The 20,772-nt window shown below is 42.4% G+C and overlaps 2 protein-coding genes across 4 annotated transcripts in view; both read right to left on the bottom strand.

Moving 5' to 3' along the window:
- The window catches only part of LIMS1 (LIM zinc finger domain containing 1), a 1,169,472-nt gene that overhangs the window by 865,188 nt on the left and 283,512 nt on the right, over window positions 1–20,772 (bottom strand). The gene's annotated exons all lie outside the window — the stretch shown is intronic.
- LOC143816341 (E3 SUMO-protein ligase RanBP2-like) overlaps window positions 1–20,772 on the bottom strand; it is a 115,367-nt gene that overhangs the window by 11,122 nt on the left and 83,473 nt on the right. Inside the window, exons 21-23 of one of the 2 annotated variants that reach the window (XM_077296583.1) lie at window positions 7,995–8,165; window positions 5,575–5,661; window positions 4,283–4,395 (exon numbers count right to left, since the gene is read on the bottom strand). In XM_077296583.1, coding sequence (XP_077152698.1) covers window positions 4,283–4,395; window positions 5,575–5,661; window positions 7,995–8,165 — 371 coding nt within the window. Of the gene's footprint in view, window positions 1–4,204; window positions 4,396–5,574; window positions 5,662–7,994; window positions 8,166–20,772 lie in introns of both variants that reach the window. The other variant, XM_077296582.1, reaches the window with a different exon arrangement.

The following is a 20,772-nucleotide window of genomic DNA, read 5'->3' on the forward strand; positions in this document are numbered from 1 at the left end:
GGGAAAACCGGGGAGAACACAGTATATGGCACATAATGGGTAGAAATGGTGTCATTCCTCAGGTCACACAGGGCAGCTTATTCGGATTAGTTACTTCAAAGCAATATTACATTTTATAGGGAACCTGTCAGCTCCCCCAGCCCAGCAACATTTGGATATATATTAATTACTAAATTCCCTGCCTACCCAGCCCTTTATAATGTTAGTCACTTAAATACATGTTTAAATACAGTATAAAGTCTGGTTTCCTCATGCTAATTAGGGCTTTGACTAGTCGATGTGGAGCCATTTTCCCCAGACTAGTTGGCTCTCTGCAGGTTATCAGTCCCCTGTGGGTGTGATAACATGATTTGGGAGAGTCGGCGTCATTGCCAGCTGTATGTAAGGGTACTGTCACACTCTGCAACTTTCCAACGATCACGACCAGCGATACGACCTGGCCGTGATCGTTGGAAAGTCGTTGTGTGGTCGCTGGAGAGCTGTCACACAGACTGCTCTCCAGCGACCAACGATGCCGAGGTCCCGGGTAACCAGGGTAAACATCGGGTTACTAAGCACAGGGCCGCGCTTAGTAACCCGATGTTTACCGTGGTTACCAGCGTAAAAGTAAAAAAAAAAAAAACGTACATACTCACATTCCGGTGTCCTTCAGGTCCCTTGCAGTCTGCTTCCCGCTCTGACTGACTCCCGGCCGTAAAGTGAAAGCAGATCACAGCGGTGACGTCACCGCTCTGCTTTACGGCCGGCACTTACACAGGATGCAGGAGGAGTGCAGGGAAGCGGACGCCGGGCACCGGAATGTAAGTATGTAGTGTTTTTTTTTTTTTACTTTTACAGTGGTAACCAGGGTAAACATCGGGTTACTAAGCGCGGCCCTGCGCTTAGTAACCTGATGTTTACCCTGGTTACCAGTGAAGACATCGCTGGATCGGTGTCACACACACCGATTCAGCGATGTCAGCGGGAGATCCAGCGACGAAATAAAGTTCTGGACTTTCAGCAACGACCAGCGATCTCACAGCGGGATCCTGATCGCTGCTGCGTGTAAAACACAACGATATCACTATCCAGGATGCTGCAACGTCACGGATCGCTATCGTTATCGTTGTAAAGTCGCTTAGTGTGAAGGTACCTTAACATGGGCTAGTTAGGCAGGGAATTTAGCATGCAAGTGGCAGGGGACTGGTGAGGAGGTTATTACCACTTTTGATATTTTATACCATTGTAAGCAGTTTGTAGTAGGCTTGGAAAACCCATTTAAATAAAAAAAATAATTGTTGCCATTGCAAACCAAGTAACTACCAAGGGTGGGCACTGGACATAAATTAGACTGGTGCACTGTAGGGCAATATCTGCAGACCACCTCACTCCGAGGCTTCATCATCACTCAGTGATCCCCTTTGAGGCGGTTTGCTTTTTATATATAATGTCTAGTCTCTCTAAAAAAAATATACATCACTTTAATTTTACAGCAAAATAATACCCATTACTTTGGAATGTATGCCTATAGAATAATCTGATAAATACACTGCGATTATCTGCACAAATAATTGAGGTAACCCTTTGTATCCATTACAACAATGGTAGCAGCTTCATGGCAAAAAAACACAATACTGTGTCTGGCTCAAAGACACAATGGTAGCCCAGCTTAGGTAAATGGCCGACATTTTCTTTTTTAAGACGGACCTTGTCAGAAGTTTCTCCCTGCATATACTATTCAACCTCAAGAACCCTAAAAACAGCAATTATCTCTTGGATAATTGTACAATAGGAAATACAAAAAAAAAAAACAAAAAAAAACAAAACACAATGGCACAATGGATGTCAGCCTAGCAGGGTCAGATTATACAGTCAGCACTACAGCAATTGGTGCCAACCATCAAAACATCCAATAAGCAGGATATAGCCACATCCCAACAGCAATACTAGACGCGACTTACAGAGGTACCAAAGCACAGAAACATTCATACACACAAAATGCAATACTGCAGCAAAAGCAGCACTATCACTATCATATACAGAAATGAGCGTCAGCTAAATATTTAACATACGGCGACTCAATCATAAGTTATTTAAATCGGAGAAACATGAGTCATAATTGGCCAAAATAAATATAAAAATATTATTTATTGAATTTTATAATACCACTAAAACATAACAAATTGTACAATGAATAGTAATTCACGAAGTTTTATAAAGTGACTAATCCATAGGTGCAACCAATATTCCAGGTATACAGAAAAGGACATCAATACCTTCCATCATAGTAACGGGGTATCCAATACGTACCCATAAATAGTAATGAGCCCAGTATATGGCACATAGAATAGATAACAGTATTACATGGCTATGCAACTTAAACCAATAGTACAACCATGCACCATGTCTGTGCTGCCCATAGTGTGTAAGTTAAGTAAAAAGATGAACGTATTAATTACCCATGCCTAACGGAATGTCCAGACTGGATCCTGGTCCCGTACCCCAACGCGCGTTTCGCGTTCACGTGTTGCCGCTTCTCCGATTTAAATAACTATCACTATCATATCTGAGCCAAAAACATTGGATGCAAAGCACCCGAGGGGAAGGCAGCCAATATGTTAGATGGCATCTGTTAACAGGTTTTTGGTATGGAGGCTATGTTCACACGCTGCATTTCTCCTGTGCGTTTTTGCATTGCAAAAAAAAAAAAAGAAAAGCATTTTACAGTCCCAGCAAAGTAATAAGATTTCTAAAATCTCATGATGCCCATTTTGTTTCCTTACAGATTTGAAGCAGTTTCACATCTGCTCCATGTAAATTATTTCAGTACTTTTTTCCATTCATTCAAATGAATGAGTAATAAAACAGCAAAAAAATGTATGCAGCTTATTCCTGCCAACACTCCAGACTTATCTGCGCGAGATAATACAAGGGCACAGAGCAGCACGCATGCCAGAGGAGGCACTTTGAGCCTTCTGTGGGCACGCATGCTGTCGCCCCAGCACTATGGAGCCCATGAACTCCAGCATCTACCTTCTATGCATGTGCCTGTTACCAGGTCACGTCTGGACTGGAGCAGCTCCTGTGAAAGCCTGATGTCGCATGAAGGAGCGGGGGCCTCCTCCAGTCCAGTGCAGACCAAATACAGTGATGCAGCAGTGTGCTGTGGAGGCTGGAGATGAAATGCCGCGTTATGGAGCAATGTTCTTTTTATACATAGGACTAAGTCTGAGTGATCTGAGGCGGTGTTTTGGGGGCACAGATAAGTGGATGTTCTTACATGGGGGCTGCATGTAGAAGGGCTGCACAGGGAAGGGGCTGCTGCTACTTGTATGGTGCGGCATATTGAGCTGACCAGGGAAGGGGGTAATGTTTGGTGCGTAGGGCTGCATGGGGAAAGAGCGATTGAGTGTGTGTGTGTGTGTGTGTGCGCGCTAAGGGCTGTGCAGGAATGGGGTGTTATTCACACAGGGCAGTGAGGTAAAGAGGGACATTACATGCTGGGGGGCTGATGTGACACATGGGGGAGAGTGATGCTATATGTGGGGCGCTTATATTGTGTCACTTGCTCAGCAGCTTCCTGTAGTTTCAATACAGTCAGTATTCCATCACTGCTGGTGGCTGGGCTACACAGATTCCTGCAATGAATTTCAGCTTGCTGACCATGTATTGTGTACACAGAAAGGTGCCAATCAGGCGTGTGGGGGGCAGGTAATACACAGCTCAGCATTCTGAGCACTGCTACAGGGATTCTGTCAAGACTGCACCAGTAAGTGACATATCCCTGTAACCAAGCTGTGCCTCTGCATCATGCAGCTCTCAGATTCCATAGCAAAAACCTCATGACAGATTTCCTTTCATCTGAAGTAGTCTTAGTGCCGAATATACATCTTTTTCATGGTACATTTACAACAACTGTGGCACGAAGTAGTAAGGGACCCTCAACTTGAACCCACAGCATGTAGTACAATTCTGGACAGTTATGTCAGCAGTATGGTGAGGACTAAGCCACATTTACATTAAGGTTCTGCACTAAAGCGGAATATTACTGTGTAACAAGTGAAGATATGCTCCCTTCTAAAGGGAACAGCAGCAAGTTTAGCATATCTCCGGAGAACTCCTTAAGCAAGCCACATAAAGCCAGCACACACCAACGCCTGACACCTGAGCGCAAGTGCTCACTGCCAAGAAGTCTACGCCAAGTGCCAAGAAGCATTGTGCTTACTTCAGACTCCATTACTTTCCTTACTGCGGAGTCATAGTCTTCAGGATTCTCTTTATCATCATCTGTGTCACTGCTCACCCCACAGAAAAACGTCGGAGGCAGTTTCAAGTGTTCAGCCTTCGCTTTCTCCTTAGGAGTGGGCATCTTCTCCCAAACAATCACACACTCTTTCTCAGAGTCTGTGGGGGGCTCTGAAAGATGAAGGGGAAACAAACATGGTAGATCACAGTGAAGTCTACTGGTGACGTGCTTATTTTCCATTTAGATCATTAAACTGGTATTCCACAAAGGACACTGGTCACCTAGCCACAGGATAAGCGTGCGATCGTGGGGGACCCCATTGCTCACTAGAATGGGGGTCCTGTAGAACAGTGGTGAGGAGATGTTACAGTGGAGTTTTTCAGTTGCTGCACTCAGACTATAGGCTTGACGGATGCAGCCTGGTAATGAGGAGAGAACACATCTATCTCGTGGATCGTGGAGGTGGTGTCCTTTGTGGGAACACTTAGCCTTATGGGTAATACATGCATATTTTCCCATTCACGCAAAAGGAAAACTATGAATTTTGGAGCAGAATTTGGATTAATGGGGCCAAGTTGAATAGAGATGAGAAGCAATACTATACAACCCCTTGGACCGGTGTGGTGCTGCTTATAATATAAAGCAACCATGTGGTCTAATCCTGTACAATTATTAAAGCGAATCTGTCACCAGGTTTTCACTACCCAATCTGAGAGCAGCATAATGTGGGGCAGAGATCCTGATTCCAAGCAATGTCACACTCACTGAGCTGCTTGCTGTCATTTTGATCAAATCAGTTTTCTCTGCTGCAGAGCTACCATTTCTCTGAATGCAGAGCTCTGTATAACCCCACCCACATCAACGATTGGCAGCTTTCTGTGTGCACTGTGCATAGCCAGAAAGCTGCCAATCAGTGGAGATGGCAGGGTTATACAGAGCTCATAAATATGGAGGACTACGTGGAAGCAGGTTTACTAGCTCTGTAATAATAATCTCCTGCAGATACAACTGCAATTTTATCGAAACTACAGTAAGCAGGACAGTAAGTGATTCATCGCTGGAATCAGGGTCCCTGTCTACAGTGTGCTGCTCTCAGATTAAGTGACAGATTCCCTGTAAGGATTTATAGTTACAAATTCTTAGTGTCAGATTATAGATAATATAATCTCTGTTGAATAGTTAACACCATTTTTAATTTTTTTAGCGATATGAATGCTCTTCATTAGCAACCCAAAACATTACCTCGGAAGGATCACAATTTACAGTACAATTCTAAAGTGATTTGTCCCAAAATGTTATCTTGATTGGGAAAATAATAAACATTTAACAATACAGATGCTTGGGATTACCTGCTGCGGCAGGTCGGGTTTTGTCCCTCTTATTTTCCTGGTAAAGTTGACCTTGAAGTTTCTTGACAGCAAACTCAAAGTCCTCATCTGTAAAAAGAAAAAGCAGGACGTTCCATTAAATAACTGCTGAATAATGTACTACTTATTGAACTAGTATAAATCGTGCATTCCGAGGATGTATCCATCATGCACGCTCATAGAGAATCATGTTGTCAGACTGACCTTAAGCAGGTTTTTAATAGTTTCTCACTTGTGACCTATTCCTACAACTTTGATTCTATTTATATTGTCAAATAGAAAAATAAATTATAATCAAACTTAAAAAAACAAAACAACAACAACAACTATACATTTTCATATATTAAACCCCTTAACAATACCACATATACACATCTGTCTTGGAGGGGATCAGGGTGTTAAAAGTGTGGGCTCAGTAGCTGGGCCGGGTCCTGGTGTTGGATGCGTGATAGTCAGCATCAGTGTCCAATAGCGGTAATTGGACCTAGCTTCAACCGCTGCTGTCAAAACTCAGACTGGCATTTAGGTCGCACACCCCACCTTGCGTCCATTCCAGGCACCTATCCACTACTGCAACGCAATTGTAAGATGCTGATGGGTTGCCATGGTCTGCTGACGGCCACAGTCACTGCCATCTTCTGTACTGCCACAGGCACTTTAGTGTTGCAGAATACATGCGATCTAATCATCACAGATTCAAATCAATAAAGTTTAAAAATGTAAATAAACAAAAGAAAACCCCAATAATTTAACCCCTTAGTGACCGGGCCATATTTTTTTTTTAAATCTGACATGTCATTTTGTAGTGATAACTCTGGAATGCTTCAACATATCGCAGTGATTTTGAGTTTTTCCGTGACACATTGTACTTTATGATAATGGTAAATTTAGGTTGATATGTTTTGCATTTATTTATAGAAGAAAAAAAAAAAATCAAAAAATTATAATTTCAAACTTTTAATGATTATCCCTTTAAACCAGATAGACACATCACACAAAAATATTAATAAATGAGATTTTCTTTGTGTCTGCTTTACATCAGCACCATTTGTAAAATATTGTTTTGTTAGCATTTTTGAAGGTTTAAAAATATAGCAGTAACATTTCATCTTTTTATGGAAATTTACAAAACTATTTTTTTTTTTAGGGACCTGTTCGGTTTTGAAGTGACTTTGGGGGTCCTATATATTGGAAACCTACAAAAGCGATACCATTTTAAAAACCGCACCCCTCAACGTATTCAAAATTGCTGTCAAGTATTTCATTCAGGCCCCTTTCACAAATCAGTTTTTTGCCATCAGTCGCAATCCGTCTTACACTTCTAGTAGCGACGGATTGCGACAGATGGCCTCACGTTTCATCCGTCGTTCTCCGGATCCATTGAAAATTGTTTGTCCGACGGCCGGAGACAATGGACAAAGTAACGTTTTTTGTGTACATCGAAAAAACAGACAGCGACATATCCATTGCTGTCTGTCGTTTGCTAGAATGGAAGCCTACGGCTCCGGATCCGTCAAATGACGGAATCTGGCAACAGATTCAGTTTTTTTTTTTACTGCGCATGCTCCGATCCAATTAGCCAGATCCGCTAGTCGGATCCGTCCAAAAAACGGATCCGTGGCGTCAGTTTTTCACAATCTGCGACGGATCCGACGAGCCAACGGCTTATGACTGATGGCATGACAGATGACAAAGGTATAAGCCCGAATCAAAAGCTAGGGGCAAGGGTAATACCGTAAATATATGTAATTGGTTATGAAGGGGTTAAAGAAGATAGTCACCAGATTTGACAAAATACATACATTATTAGACAGATCTGAGACCTTGTTCACAAGCTAGTATACTTGGCCAGTACTTCATGAGCATCTGCGAGCCAAAGCAGGAGAAGCTAAACGGTAGAGTTCTAATTTCTTTATATTATCGTTTTTCCCCCTGTAGGTTCCATTTTGGGTTACAAATTTTGGCCTGATGGCCAATACAGACATGTGTATAAGCTCCTACTTTGAAAATCCATGTCAGAATGGCTGCATAATCCTGATATTACGTTGAGCATTTTATGAGTCCAGCTAAAACATGAAGGAGCTAATGAACTTAAGTGTATAAGTCTCTACTCACATAGTCTGACAGCCTCAGCTTGTACTAAGCAGTATGAGATCTCAGCAGGTGGACACAGAGGAGCTGTCAGACTACTTGAGCGGAGATAGACATAAAATATTGAGAAAGGATTAATAACTGACAAGGATTTTCAAAGAACATACACAAGTGTCACCAGGTTTATTTCATCATTCTGTATTATCAATCTGGTGACAAACCACTGTATTCAGAAACGTTGCAAAGCTTATAGACCTAAGAATGTAAAATGCATTACGGACATGGCATTACCAAAAAGTCACAGTAATTACCGTCTACATCATTGTCGTCACTGACATATCCGGGTTTACTCTTGTAGCAGAAGAAGGTTGGCGGGAGGAGAAGCTCTTCTGCTAGTGCTCGTTGCTCTGTTGTCGGAGTTAGCTCGTACACAATTGAGACATCTGAAGAGCCGTCACACCCAAGATCACCATTACTCTTGGCTATTGGGGAAGAAAAATAAATCAATGATTAAGGTATTAAAACAAATCGAAGCATTCACTTTTAGTAAAAGGCGCAGCAGGTAGGATTAACTACAGCTAACAGTATGATGTTAGGAATTATCATAGGCAACACAAAGATTAGTTAGATCACAGGGCAGGTCCTGCAGACTAAAGGCAAGAAACTGAAAACTCCTGGAATGATCTGAGGTGTAGAGGGAGGAAAACTATAGACAGGAAGTCCAGTATTTAATTAATGTGATCGACAGTGCGCACAATCCAGCACAACCTCTTTATGGCACCTCAAGATTAGTGTATTAGTTTTCGCATACTACAGCTAATGGTGCCACAGCTTCATCAGCAAACCAAGTCATTGCTTTATATGCTTGAAGTCCAATAAAGAGGCTTATTTAAGACCAGACAGTGCTACAACTACTGGAAGCCACAGCATTTAGTCCGTGCGCCAGGAATGGTGTCTGGCATGCAGTAACCAGGAGCATCTGGAACAAGGTCAAGCTGACTAGCTGCTGTTAGATACAACAGCTAGATGGCTGTTCAGAAGCGAACGACAGCCATTTTGGACTATTCCCCCCCATACACAGCACCTGCTCGCTCAAGCGCTCCTGCGTCCTCTATGAAAAAGCTGCCGGCTTTTCCCCACAATCAGTCATTGGCACCCCCCACCACCACCATACACAGACTAACGTCGATATCAGTGGCTTCAGCCAACAAGTCTCTACTCTGCATGGGAGTCTGAAGTGTAATGAATACAAAGTTCTTCATTGACAACTAAATATTTTACATACAGCTGTCACATTGTATCAAGAAATCTGAGTAAAAGGAAAACAATTTACATAATTCTTTTTTTTTCTTTTAAAACGTCATATAATATTTTTTATGTTGATAATGCAGTAACTATTTGCACTCCTTCCTCTAAACATGATTTTCTGCTACAGAATTTCAGTTTCACCAGCATCTTATTTCACTTCCTTCAACAATCTGGTGTTTTCGTTTCAAGGAGGCATCAGTTTATTTATTAGTGTCGGACCCCCGAATCTAAGGTGTATCTGCGGTTGACCCCGACGATCAATTCTGCCCCCTTGTTTAAGCTATAAATACAGAAACGAAAACTGGGAACATTGTTCCGTCACTACCTCTAACGTGTTGCATTTTTATTTCAATCTATAAAAAACCAAAACCCTAAAGCTTGTGTTTCTGCCTATGCATCTTATTTTTTACATTTTGTGTGTAGTTTTTACATAATCGCTAAAGCTCTGCTGCCGAGAAGTTATCTTCGATTTAGACCTGACATTTACTTTTTATATTCAAAACCTTTTTTCCCCCCATTCATTCTAACATTGATTATGGTACCTCATGAATAAATAGAACAAGACAAGAGATTCATGCTGCCAGATCCACGAGCAACTTGAATCATATACTAGTTGGGTTATTGCAGACAGATGTGTTTTACCCAAACGCTGTGGCTTTTCAGATAAATCATAGCTTCAAAAGCCGGTCACGGACCATGCGACAAGTCCAAGCTGCCTTTTCACGGTGGCTTCTACCACCCACCCCGATCACCTTTTATGATAGGTCTCTCCCTATGCACACACAGGAAGTGTGACGCGGAGAATCTGCCGAGGACTGGCTTATACGATTAGTCTCGTGGTCCCAGGCTTTTTCACAGTAAGTTTTAGGTTAGAACATGCATGCCTACTATAATGCTTATAGTGACAGATTTGTGCTGCATTAAACTCTATTTCCTTTTCATCCGTCTTTCCCTCTTTAAAATCTCGGTCTTAGACTAGAGAATCTATCCTGCATGCAGCAGACTCATCATTCTGTGCAGTTGTTACAGCAGAGCCGGCGCTGCACTTGCTGCCCATTCATTTTACAAGTTAATTTAAATTTACTGCTCTAACCCATACACAGTATCTTAAATCCTAACTGCGTATATCACCCTTCCCATACTCTACCAATGATCTTAGTCTAACTTCCTCCATAAATCTTTAATATAGACTTCAAAACTTTTGTGTGCTGCCCCAGGTCTCTGGATTGCACTACCTAAAATAACCAGATTAACCCACTTGTGAAAGTGGCATTTAACACCCTAAAACCTGCGTCTTCCTCACACTTCTTGCACCCTAATAAATGCCATAACTATGCACCACATGTATAGTGGCTAGGTGACTTTTATTTCTAATATATAAAAAGATAGCTAAACAATTGTACATATCAAGCACATTAACCTCCCTTGTCACCCCAATTTCAGCTCTTAAGCTGTTGTATGCAGGACTCTCAAACCTCTTGTCTGAACGGCTACATATTCCCACTGAACTATGTAAGGAATTGCAGAATATGCTTGTGCTAAACAACATTTTTTATTATTATTATTAAAGGGGTTCTCCACTGCTCAGACAAGCCCCCCAGTACAATAACGATAGCTATACTCACCTCTTGTGCCAATGCTATTCCTGCGGTGTTCCCAGGGATCACGTGACATTATGTCATTGGATCGATTCAGCCAATTAGAGCTGGTTTCACTCGCCTCCTCCGGTTGTCAATTACATGCATAGCAGAGGAGACAGCGGAGGCTTCTTTCTCACTTCCTCCGGATATCTTGATATGTCCAAAGGAGAGCAGAGTGAAGCCAGCGCTGGTTGGTCACGGGGATCACGTGGAAATGTCACACGAGCCCTGGGAGAGTCCGTGTCGACACCACTGCAAAGTCACTGGCACCAGACTGGAGTACAGGTGAAATTATTTTACTGGGGGAATCATCGGGATTGAGAATGGGTAGTCCAAGTAGTGAACAAACCCTTTAGTTATTATAATGTGAAAGTGGCTTAGCTGCCTCTATGCCTGCAGAACAAACCTTTAGATATGGCAGTAACAGATTGATTAGTCCTATAAAATACATTTTACATTCTGCTAGAGACAGAACAACCACCTTCATGTGAGTATAGCAGGCACAAAGACAGCTGCAGCAGGTATATAATTACTAGTTATTACAACAATGACCCTTTAACTTCGCAAACACATCCCAGCCTGAGGACAAGGGGGCGTTGAAATGTCAAGATATGGAGAGGACTTTATTATACTTCCCTGGTAAAAACAAAAACAAAAATACTTATAGATTTTTGCAACATAAACCACACAAGCAGATTTTTTTTTAGGGCAGTTCAAGATTTGCAAGCATCTGTCATCAGAGAACTTAATGGGTTAGTACGTATGCACCCATTAAATCTGCCAGATTCACACCTATATAAAATGAGAGAATGTAATGCAGATTGGTCAGATTTCACAAGACAAGACTGAATCCATTATTTGCCTTGATGAGACTGGGGTAGTTATTTTGGAAATCCATGTCCAAATGACTATATTCCTTTCTGAATATTTAAACTCAAACACCACACACACCTAGCCCAATTGTCAGCTATGGCAGCTGCTGCGGAGATCCCACACTGCTCAGTACAAGCTGCAGCTGCCTGGGTGGGTGGGGGTAGGGAACGACCTGCGCTCATGATCTCCGTCAGCCTTCAGCTGGATTCATTAAATTTAGAAAGAAGGAATATAAACCAGCTCACCCGTGATGCATAAACCAATCTCCGGGAGCACGGACCCGCTGTGTCCAGGCGTATAGAATCCAAAAAAGAAGAGAATGTCCAGCTTCATCGAATCCGTAAAAAAGAGTTTTCTTTATTCACAAACTTTAAGCATAGAGGATACAGACTTCAGCACGAGCCACATGGGTAAGAATCTCAACGCGTTTCTGGAGACTAAGCTCCCTTAATCATGACATGATGTCATGATTAAGGGAGCTTAGTCTCAAGAAACGCGTTGACATGATGTCATGATTAAGGGAGCTTAGTCTCCAGAAACGCGTTGAGATTCTTACCCATATGGCTCGTGCTGAAGTCTGTATCCTCTATGCTTAAAGTTTGTGAATAAAGAAAACTCTTTTTTACGGACTCGGTGAAGCTGGACATTCTCTTCTTTTTTGGATTCATTTAATGCCTACTTTAATATCCAGATTATACTGACATTTTGACACGGATTATATAAATAAAAAAAAAGTCAGTATACTGGCATCATTGGGTTTAAGCTAGATTATACTTCAACACTAAGAAGGTAAAATAAACTACAGCATATACAGACGTTATTTGGGGGCGTTTACCTCTGATGCCTCTTGATTGTAACCCCCGCACCCCTCATTCTTCGTCTGCACCATGCTATTGAGCAGGTGCTCTCAGCGTTCTATGCTTGGATACGTGTGAGTATACAGGTTGCTGGTTGTACGCCTCTATGAGGTTTATCGGAAATACTTTTCTCTATTGTTTATGCATTGTGTAACATACTTTACACATACTAACATTGTATTGAATTTCTGATTACATCTTTCAGTGTGCCGACCCTATTTCTATCTATATTTGTATTTATATATGTGCCTATATGGTATGCCACTTGATTGAGGTTTGTGTCAGTTTAGGACTTAAATGTTTTTATGTGATTTTGTTTTTTTGTAGTACCAATTAGAATATTAGTGTATTTTTGGTGATCCCTGTGCATCTGGCGTGTCTTTTCTTCATGGTTTGGTCTCAGATATTCTAGAAGGAAGACAAGTCCAGAGACCCTGCAGGCCATGATAACAGGTTTAGGCCACAAAGGCACAGTAGCACAAGCAACATGCGGTGTGGGATAATGTTGAAAAATGCATGAAGAAGCATCCACACGGGAGCGCAACACATGGCCTCCTCCATAGATCATGGTGTGGGGTAAAATAATGTACAGTAGCCAGACCCCTCGTCTTCCATTACAGCTCAACAATTTCCAAGAAGTATTGTTTCTCCTTGCGGAGAGACATGTTAAGCATGTCGAGTTGAGGAGACTTAAAGCCGCAATGCTCCTCTGGGAAATATGCAAATTGTCTCTTCAGAGAGGAAGACGACTAGAACTCTAGTGCCACCTATTGGAAGTAGCAATCCTAACAGTCAATGTCAACCTTTTAAAAAGTCATTTGACTGTTAGGATTGCTACTTCCAATAAGTGGCACTAGAGTTCTAGTCCTCTTCCTCTCTGAAGAGACAATTTGCACAGCTCAGCAATTTCAATGTTGAGGAGAGTATATTGTATAAAGTTTGCATTGTGAAATCTGATGACAGATCTGCTTTAAAGTGTTATTCCCACAACGGCAAGCATTTTTAATAAAGCATCTATTTTACTATTTTTAACTTCAGAGTACAAGTCTGTCCTTTTTACATCTCCCCTCTGTGCAATCAGTTTCACAGAGCCAACTGCACGGCTACTTGCTCCAGATCCCAAAATGGGCAATTGTTATTTATATGGATGAGGAGACCACTGATCACTGTGAATTTAGGCACTGTGACCAACTAACTGACTACTCCACAAATCTCCAGGGAAGGATCATGCTCTCCCATGGATGCAGAGAATAACTGAGCTGTGCTACAACACAGATGTCAGTGCAATGGAGAGGGTTAGGGTGTTTCTTTTTTTATATTAGCCAGGGTTATTGAGTGCAAATGAACTTGGCATCAGTGGGATCTTCAGCACAGCTAAACCACAAAATGGCTGCCAAGTGTTTTATTACACAGGGTCATAGCTAAATCTGTCCATTACCAATTAGACAGGATCATTAGCGGCAAATGTAGTTGGTACTGGTGTAATCTTCAGCATAGCGGAGTTATACCACAAAGTGTCTGTCCATTGTTTTATTACAGTAGATCAATCAGTGCGTGTGCACATGCTCCACGGATGGCATTAAAACTAGTGTAAGACGGCGCCAGTGGCAACACACGATAATGGGAACCCTGGGAGGGGTTCGGGCAGCATCCGAGTGGGTGGTGACTGTTGTATATCAAAGCAGACAACCCATTAATGACCGCTGATACGCCTTTTAATGACGTCAGTTAAGGGTACTTAGGCCTCAGTGCCGCTTTTTAACAGCGCTGAGAAATAAGTGTATAGCTTCCCCCAGAGTCAGAATTTATCTGGCCTAGGGTTACGGCTGGGATTACGGTGGTTAGGGCTGGGATTACGGTTAGGTTTGTGGTTATGTTAGGGTTGTGGTGTTGGGGTTAGGGCTGTGTTAGGGTTGAAGTTAGAATTGGGGGGTTTCCACTGTTTAGGTACATCAAGGGGTCTCGAAACGCAACATGGCGCCACTATTGATTCCAGCGTTCAAAAAGTCAAACGGTGCTCCCCCCTTCTGTGCCCTGCCATGTGCTCAAACAGTGGCTTTTCCCCCACATATGGGGTTATTGGCATACTCTGGAGAAATTGCACAACAAATTTTGTGGTCTATTTTCGAATGATACCCTTGTGAAAATAAAATTTGGTTCCAAAGTACATTTTTTGTGAAAAAAGTAAAATGTTCATTTTTCCTTCCACATTGCTTTAGTTCTCGTGAAGCACCTGAAGGGTTAATAAAATTCTTGAATGTGGTTTTGTGCACCTTGAGGTGGTGCAGTTTAGAATGGTGTCACTTTTGGGTATTTTCTGTTACATTGACCCCCCCCCAAACTGACTTCAAATGTGAGGTGGTCCCTAAAAATCTAAGTTTAGGAAACTATAGCCCCAGGTAATTAGGTCAATAATGTTCCTCTTCCTCAAGACTGCTCAAAATTAATGTTCCCATCCTAAAGACTGCCCAGTAATGCTGCTCCCCCAAACAACTGTATTAATGTAGTGTAGGAAAAACTAAATTCAAATTCACGCCTCATGCTGACTCTTGTTGGTAACTCCTGGGATGTATGTGACCTGCTGATGTCTCTTCTGGGCTTATCACATTCTTATCCATCAGTACCATCCTCATCCATCATCTACACGTCTGTCCAGGAAAAGGGCATGGGATGGTAGTCTGGCTTTGAATTAGAAGTTAGGTGGCATCTGGCTGACATGGTTACTGGAGTATGCAAACATGGTCTGATCTGGGGTCTGCATATACAGGACAGCTTGTGTATACCAAGGGGGTTGTCCTGTCTTGAGTCTATACATAGGGGGATTATAGCCCAAGTGAGTTAAATGCTCTAGGTTTCATATACGATCCTTCTCTTTCTTTTACAGTATGTAATCATACCATGTAGTTTTGCTTTTTTTCCTCTGCGCATTTTTTTTCTCCTGTTTATTGCTATGCATTTGATATTTCTGATTTACGTCTGTACCGTATATATAGTTTTTGTAGATTGTGATCAAGGTCATGTAACAAACGTTGGCTATTTTCCTGCCCAGACCTGTTGCTGAACATGAAATACATTATTGTTTCTGACTGTGGAGGTGTTGTGGTATTTTTCTATACCTTTGAGCACCCAATCATACATACCGCAGAGTGCCTACCAGAATGTTCTCTGGCGCTATTGTCCCTGGGAAATCTGTGAGTATGGTCAAAAGTGCTTAGGCGCTGTAAAGTTACCCAAACAAAGGGCCAGCACTCTTGTACTCGCATGTCGAGCCGTCCTGTCAGATTAAATCCCAGCAGCATAGCGCGAGCTACAGTTTTACTCTGCATGCCACACAATATGTTGCACAGTTTTGGGGTCTCTGATCTGACAAGTTAAACATATAAAAATAACCCGATTTAATAGAGAAGCATGAAAAAAAATTAAGTAGGTTTATCATTTACATCTTAAAGGGGTTTTCCACTCTACAATTATCTGGAAAATGATATTGCTAGATCACTGGGTGCCCTCTGGGACCCTCACAGATTGCCAGAACTTACGATCAAAGCTGAATTGAATGGTAGTTGTTTGAAGCGCCCGCTGTTGTCAGTGCCATAGACCCACTCTCATAATTATGGCTTGTGTGGTAGATAGGTGAGAATTACTGTAGACTGGGAAACCCCTATAGGTGCAGTAGAATACCTGAAGCAGCACACGATGCAGTCTACAGACCTCAGCCAGCATGCATGTTAGCAATCACGTCATGGTTCCCAAAACAGCTACAACACACTGGTAGGTGGCGACTGCTCAGCCAAAGGCCAACACTACAAAATACCTTCCACGCCAGATTTGGAGGGGGCTGTGCACGTCCAAAAGGCAGCGGGATTAGACTTAAAAAGACTAAAATTAAATCCTACAAAACAGAAATGGAAAATGGACAGCTCAATGGGCCTGGACGAGGGGAGGAAAGCTGAGGTTTCATTGTGTAAAAATGGTGAGGGTGGAAAGCCAACTAGGAATGCATTTCTTCTAGCTGGAGGTTTTATTCCTAAAATTCTGTAAATATAACAGGAATCAAAATGAATGAACAAGCACTGTACTCAACACACGCCAATCACAGAAACTCATCCATGGAATTACGAATAACATGGTGTCCTGTACACACTTACCAGGAAAGAAATCATTTCATTATGGAACTTGGAAAAGAAAACATTTCTAAATAAGCCATGAATAACAACCAGTTCGAAACGTGTTGGAAGATTTGTGGAGTAACCATTTTCTAATCTATGTGAATTAATAAAGAGTCATCAATTTTGACTGGAATAAGGCTACGTTCACATTTGCGTTGTGCGCCGCAGCGTCGGCGCCGCAGCGCACAACGCAAACAAAAACGCGGCAAAACGCACGCTAAAACGCTGCGTTTTGCGCCGCATGCGTCGTTTTTGCCCGCAAGTTGGACGCAAAAAAAATGCAACTTGAAGCGTTTCTTGCGTCCAACGCTTGCGGCCATGCGGCGCAAAACGCAGCACAACGCATGTCCATGCGCCCCCATGTTAAGTATAGGGGCGCATGACGCATGCGGCGCCGCTGCGGCGCCCGACGCTGCGGCGCTGACCGCAAATGTGAACGTAGCCTAAGCCGTGACCTGGATCACTACTCCTCTGTAGGATTCAGTGCAACGGGTTCGCATTGGATCCTTGCCCTGGCCATATACAGGTCCTTCTCAAAAAATTAGCATATAGTGTTAAATTTCATTATTTACCATAATGTAATGATTACAATTAAACTTTCATATATTATAGATTCATTATCCACCAACTGAAATTTGTCAGGTCTTTTATTGTTTTAATACTGATGATTTTGGCATACAACTCCTGATAACCCAAAAAACCTGTCTCAATAAATTAGCATATCAAGAAAAGGTTCTCTAAACGACCTATTACCCTAATCTTCTGAATCAACTAATTAACTCTAAACACATGCAAAAAGATACCTGAGGCTTTTAAAAACTCCCTGCCTGGTTCATTACTCAAAACCCCCATCATGGGTAAGACTAGCGACCTGACAGATGTCAAGAAGGCCATCATTGACACCCTCAAGCAAGAGGGTAAGACCCAGAAAGAAATTTCTCAACAAATAGGCTGTTCCCAGAGTGCTGTATCAAGGCACCTCAATGGTAAGTCTGTTGGAAGGAAACAATGTGGCAGAAAACGCTGTACAACGAGAAGAGGTGACCGGACCCTGAGGAAGATTGTGGAGAAGGACCGATTCCAGACCTTGGGGAACCTGAGGAAGCAGTGGACTGAGTCTGGTGTGGAAAGGCGTGTGCAGGAAATGGGCTACAGGTGCCGCATTCCCCAGGTAAAGCCACTTTTGAACCATAAACAGCGGCAGAAGCGCCTGACCTGGGCTACAGAGAAGCAGCACTGGACTGTTGCTAAGTGGTCCCAAGTACTTTTTTCTGATGAAAGCAAATTTTGCATGTCATTCGGAAATCAAGGTGCCAGAGTCTGGAGGAAGACTGGGGAGAAGGAAATGCCAAAATGCCTGAAGTCCAGTGTCAAGTACCCACAGTCAGTGATGGTGTGGGGTGCCATGTCAGCTGCTGGTGTTGGTCCACTGTGTTTCATCAAGGGCAGGGTCAATGCAGCTAGCTATCAGGAGATTTTGGAGCACTTCATGCTTCCATCGGCTGAAATGCTTTATGGAGATGAAGATTTCATTTTTCAGCACGAACTGGCACCTGCTCACAGTGCCAAAACCACTGGTAAATGGTTTACTGACCATGGTATTACTGTGCTCAATTGGCCTGCCAACTCTCCTGACCTGAACCCCATAGAGAATCTGTGGGATATTGTGAAGAGAAAGTTGAGAGACGCAAGACCCAACACTCTGGATGAGCTTAAGGCCGCTATTGAAGCATCCTGGGCCTCCATAACATCTCAGCAGTGTCACAGGCTGATTGCCTCCATGCCACGCCGCATTGAAGCAGTCATTTCTGCCAAAGGATTCCCGACCAAGTATTGAGTGCATAACTGAACATTATTATTTGATGGTTTTTTTGTTTGTTATTAAAAAACACTTTTATTTGATTGGACGGGTGAAATATGCTAATTTATTGAGACAGGTTTTTTGGGTTATCAGGAGTTGTATGCCAAAATCATCAGTATTAAAACAATAAAAGACCTGACAAATTTCAGTTGGTGGGTAATGAATCTATAATATATGAAAGTTTAATTGTAATCATTACATTATGGTAAATAATGAAATTTAACACTATATGCTAATTTTTTGAGAAGGACCTGTACAAGAAGACGTTGCAAATGTGGCAAATTGGACTTTTCTTTGATTTCTAAATATGTACTGAATATTGCCACAAATAGGCAACAATTTTGGCGTCTATAGCAAAAATTCATTGTTTTGGTTTTTTTTGCAAATGTCTCAGGGTGCTGTGCGATGAGACTGATGTTATCATGGCTTCTTGGCTGCCTAATGTCACCCACACAATCCAAGCAGACCCTTTTTACCAAATACATTTGCTTAATGGGTTGCTTCTATATTTTCCGATTGGCTTCCATTTGTTTTTTACTGCAACAATAGCTTAGTCTGCAGCGCTAGAAATGAAAGGGGAGAATTGCTTTGTAAATATAGCACTCTATGAAGCGAGTCACAATTTTGTGTGTGTGCTGGGGTCTGGTGTTGTAACACACATCCATTCAGCCACATGCAGAATAATAGGAGAACAGGTAACACTTTGCCTTTCCTATGGATATGACCTGCATTTCCAGATTTTTCCTGGACTCAAACCAGGTGAGAGCTTTGAAATGTGAAACACACAAATATGCACAATAACATGGGACTTGTCTAATGCTCAGACATTGGGTAGCACTATGAGACACTGGCAATACAAAACTAAATCCAAAACTGTCCTTAATATATGTGGTGGGATGGAAACAATAGAGCAGTACTGAGTTAGCCCATTGGACCCTCTTGGTAGCTCACTGAGAGGAGTGATCAGAAATGTATGGCAGCCACTTATCCTTCCTCCTACTAAATACAGTTTATATCTGACAGTAGCCACTCTATACAGAGCAGACTACTGGATCATTCCTAAGGAGTGTATCTAGTAAATACATCCATGTGCAATCCTGCAGCTCCCATCTATGAGAATTATTGTCTGTTTAAGGGTAAGTTCACACAGGACTTTTTTGCTGCGTATTTTTGCTGCGTTTTTTTTATGCTAATTTAGGTGCGTTTTTTTGGTGCGCATTTGGTGCGTTTTTTGGGTAAGTTCACACGACTTTTTTGCTGCGTATTTTTGCTGCGTTTTTTATGCCAATTTTCAGCTGCTTATAGATGCGTTTTTTGTGCGGTTTTGGTGCGTTTTTTTGTCTATTTGTGCATGATAATAAAGTTGAGTGACCCCAGTGGAGCTTAGCATCGCCTTCATCCCAGCGGGGGAACAATTTACGGCGAATTACAAGCCATGCATCGGCCTTTTTTTGACGATCACTGTAGTTTGGGCAAGCTACATCCCAAATTACAGGCATTGCTTCCACCTTGGAAAAATAAATGAAAAAGTAATTACCAAATGCAAGATGAAATGAAGCCAACATTCATGACAAGGAAGATACAAACATACACATGCAGAACACATGAACATGTACATAACAGCACATGAGCATCGCAAAGTGTACCATTGCAAACAATCGGATAGATAGATATATCACAAATTAAAAAAAATATTACCTCCATGATTAGTTGGGAAACATTAATGCTCATCCTCCTATACCAAGACATGGCTTAAGGTACCTTCACACGAAACGACATCGCTAGCGATTTGTGAAGTTGCAGCGTCCTCGCTAGCGATATCGTTTCGTTTGACACGCAGCAGCGATCAGGATCCTGCTGTGATGTCGCTGGTCGCTGAATAAAGTCCAGAACTTTATTTGGTCGTCCGATCGCCGTGTATCGTTGTGTTTGAAAGCAAAAGCAACGATACCAGCGATATTTTACACTGGTAACCAGGGTAAACATCGGGTTGCTAAGCGCAGGGCCGCGCTTAGTAACCCGATGTTTACCCTGGTTACCAGCGTAAAAGTAAAAAAAACAAACAGTACATGCTCACCTGCGCGTCCCCCAGCGTCTGCTTCCTGACACTGACTGAGCACCGGCCCGAAAGTGAAAGCACAGCGGTGACGTCACCGCTGTGCTGTTAGGGCCGGAGCTCAGTCAGTGTCAGGAAGCAGACGCTGGGGGACGCGCAGGTGAGCATGTACTGTTTGTTTTTTTTTACTTTTACGCTGGTAACCAGGGTAAACATCGGGTTACTAAGCGCGGCCCTGCGCTTAGCAACCCGATGTTTACCCTGGTTACCCGGGGACCTCGGCATCGTTGGTCGCTGGAGAGCGGTCTGTGTGACAGCTCTCCAGCGA

The sequence above is a fragment of the Ranitomeya variabilis genome, chromosome 3, assembly GCF_051348905.1.
Source record: "Ranitomeya variabilis isolate aRanVar5 chromosome 3, aRanVar5.hap1, whole genome shotgun sequence".
Lineage (NCBI taxonomy): Eukaryota > Metazoa > Chordata > Amphibia > Anura > Dendrobatidae > Ranitomeya > Ranitomeya variabilis.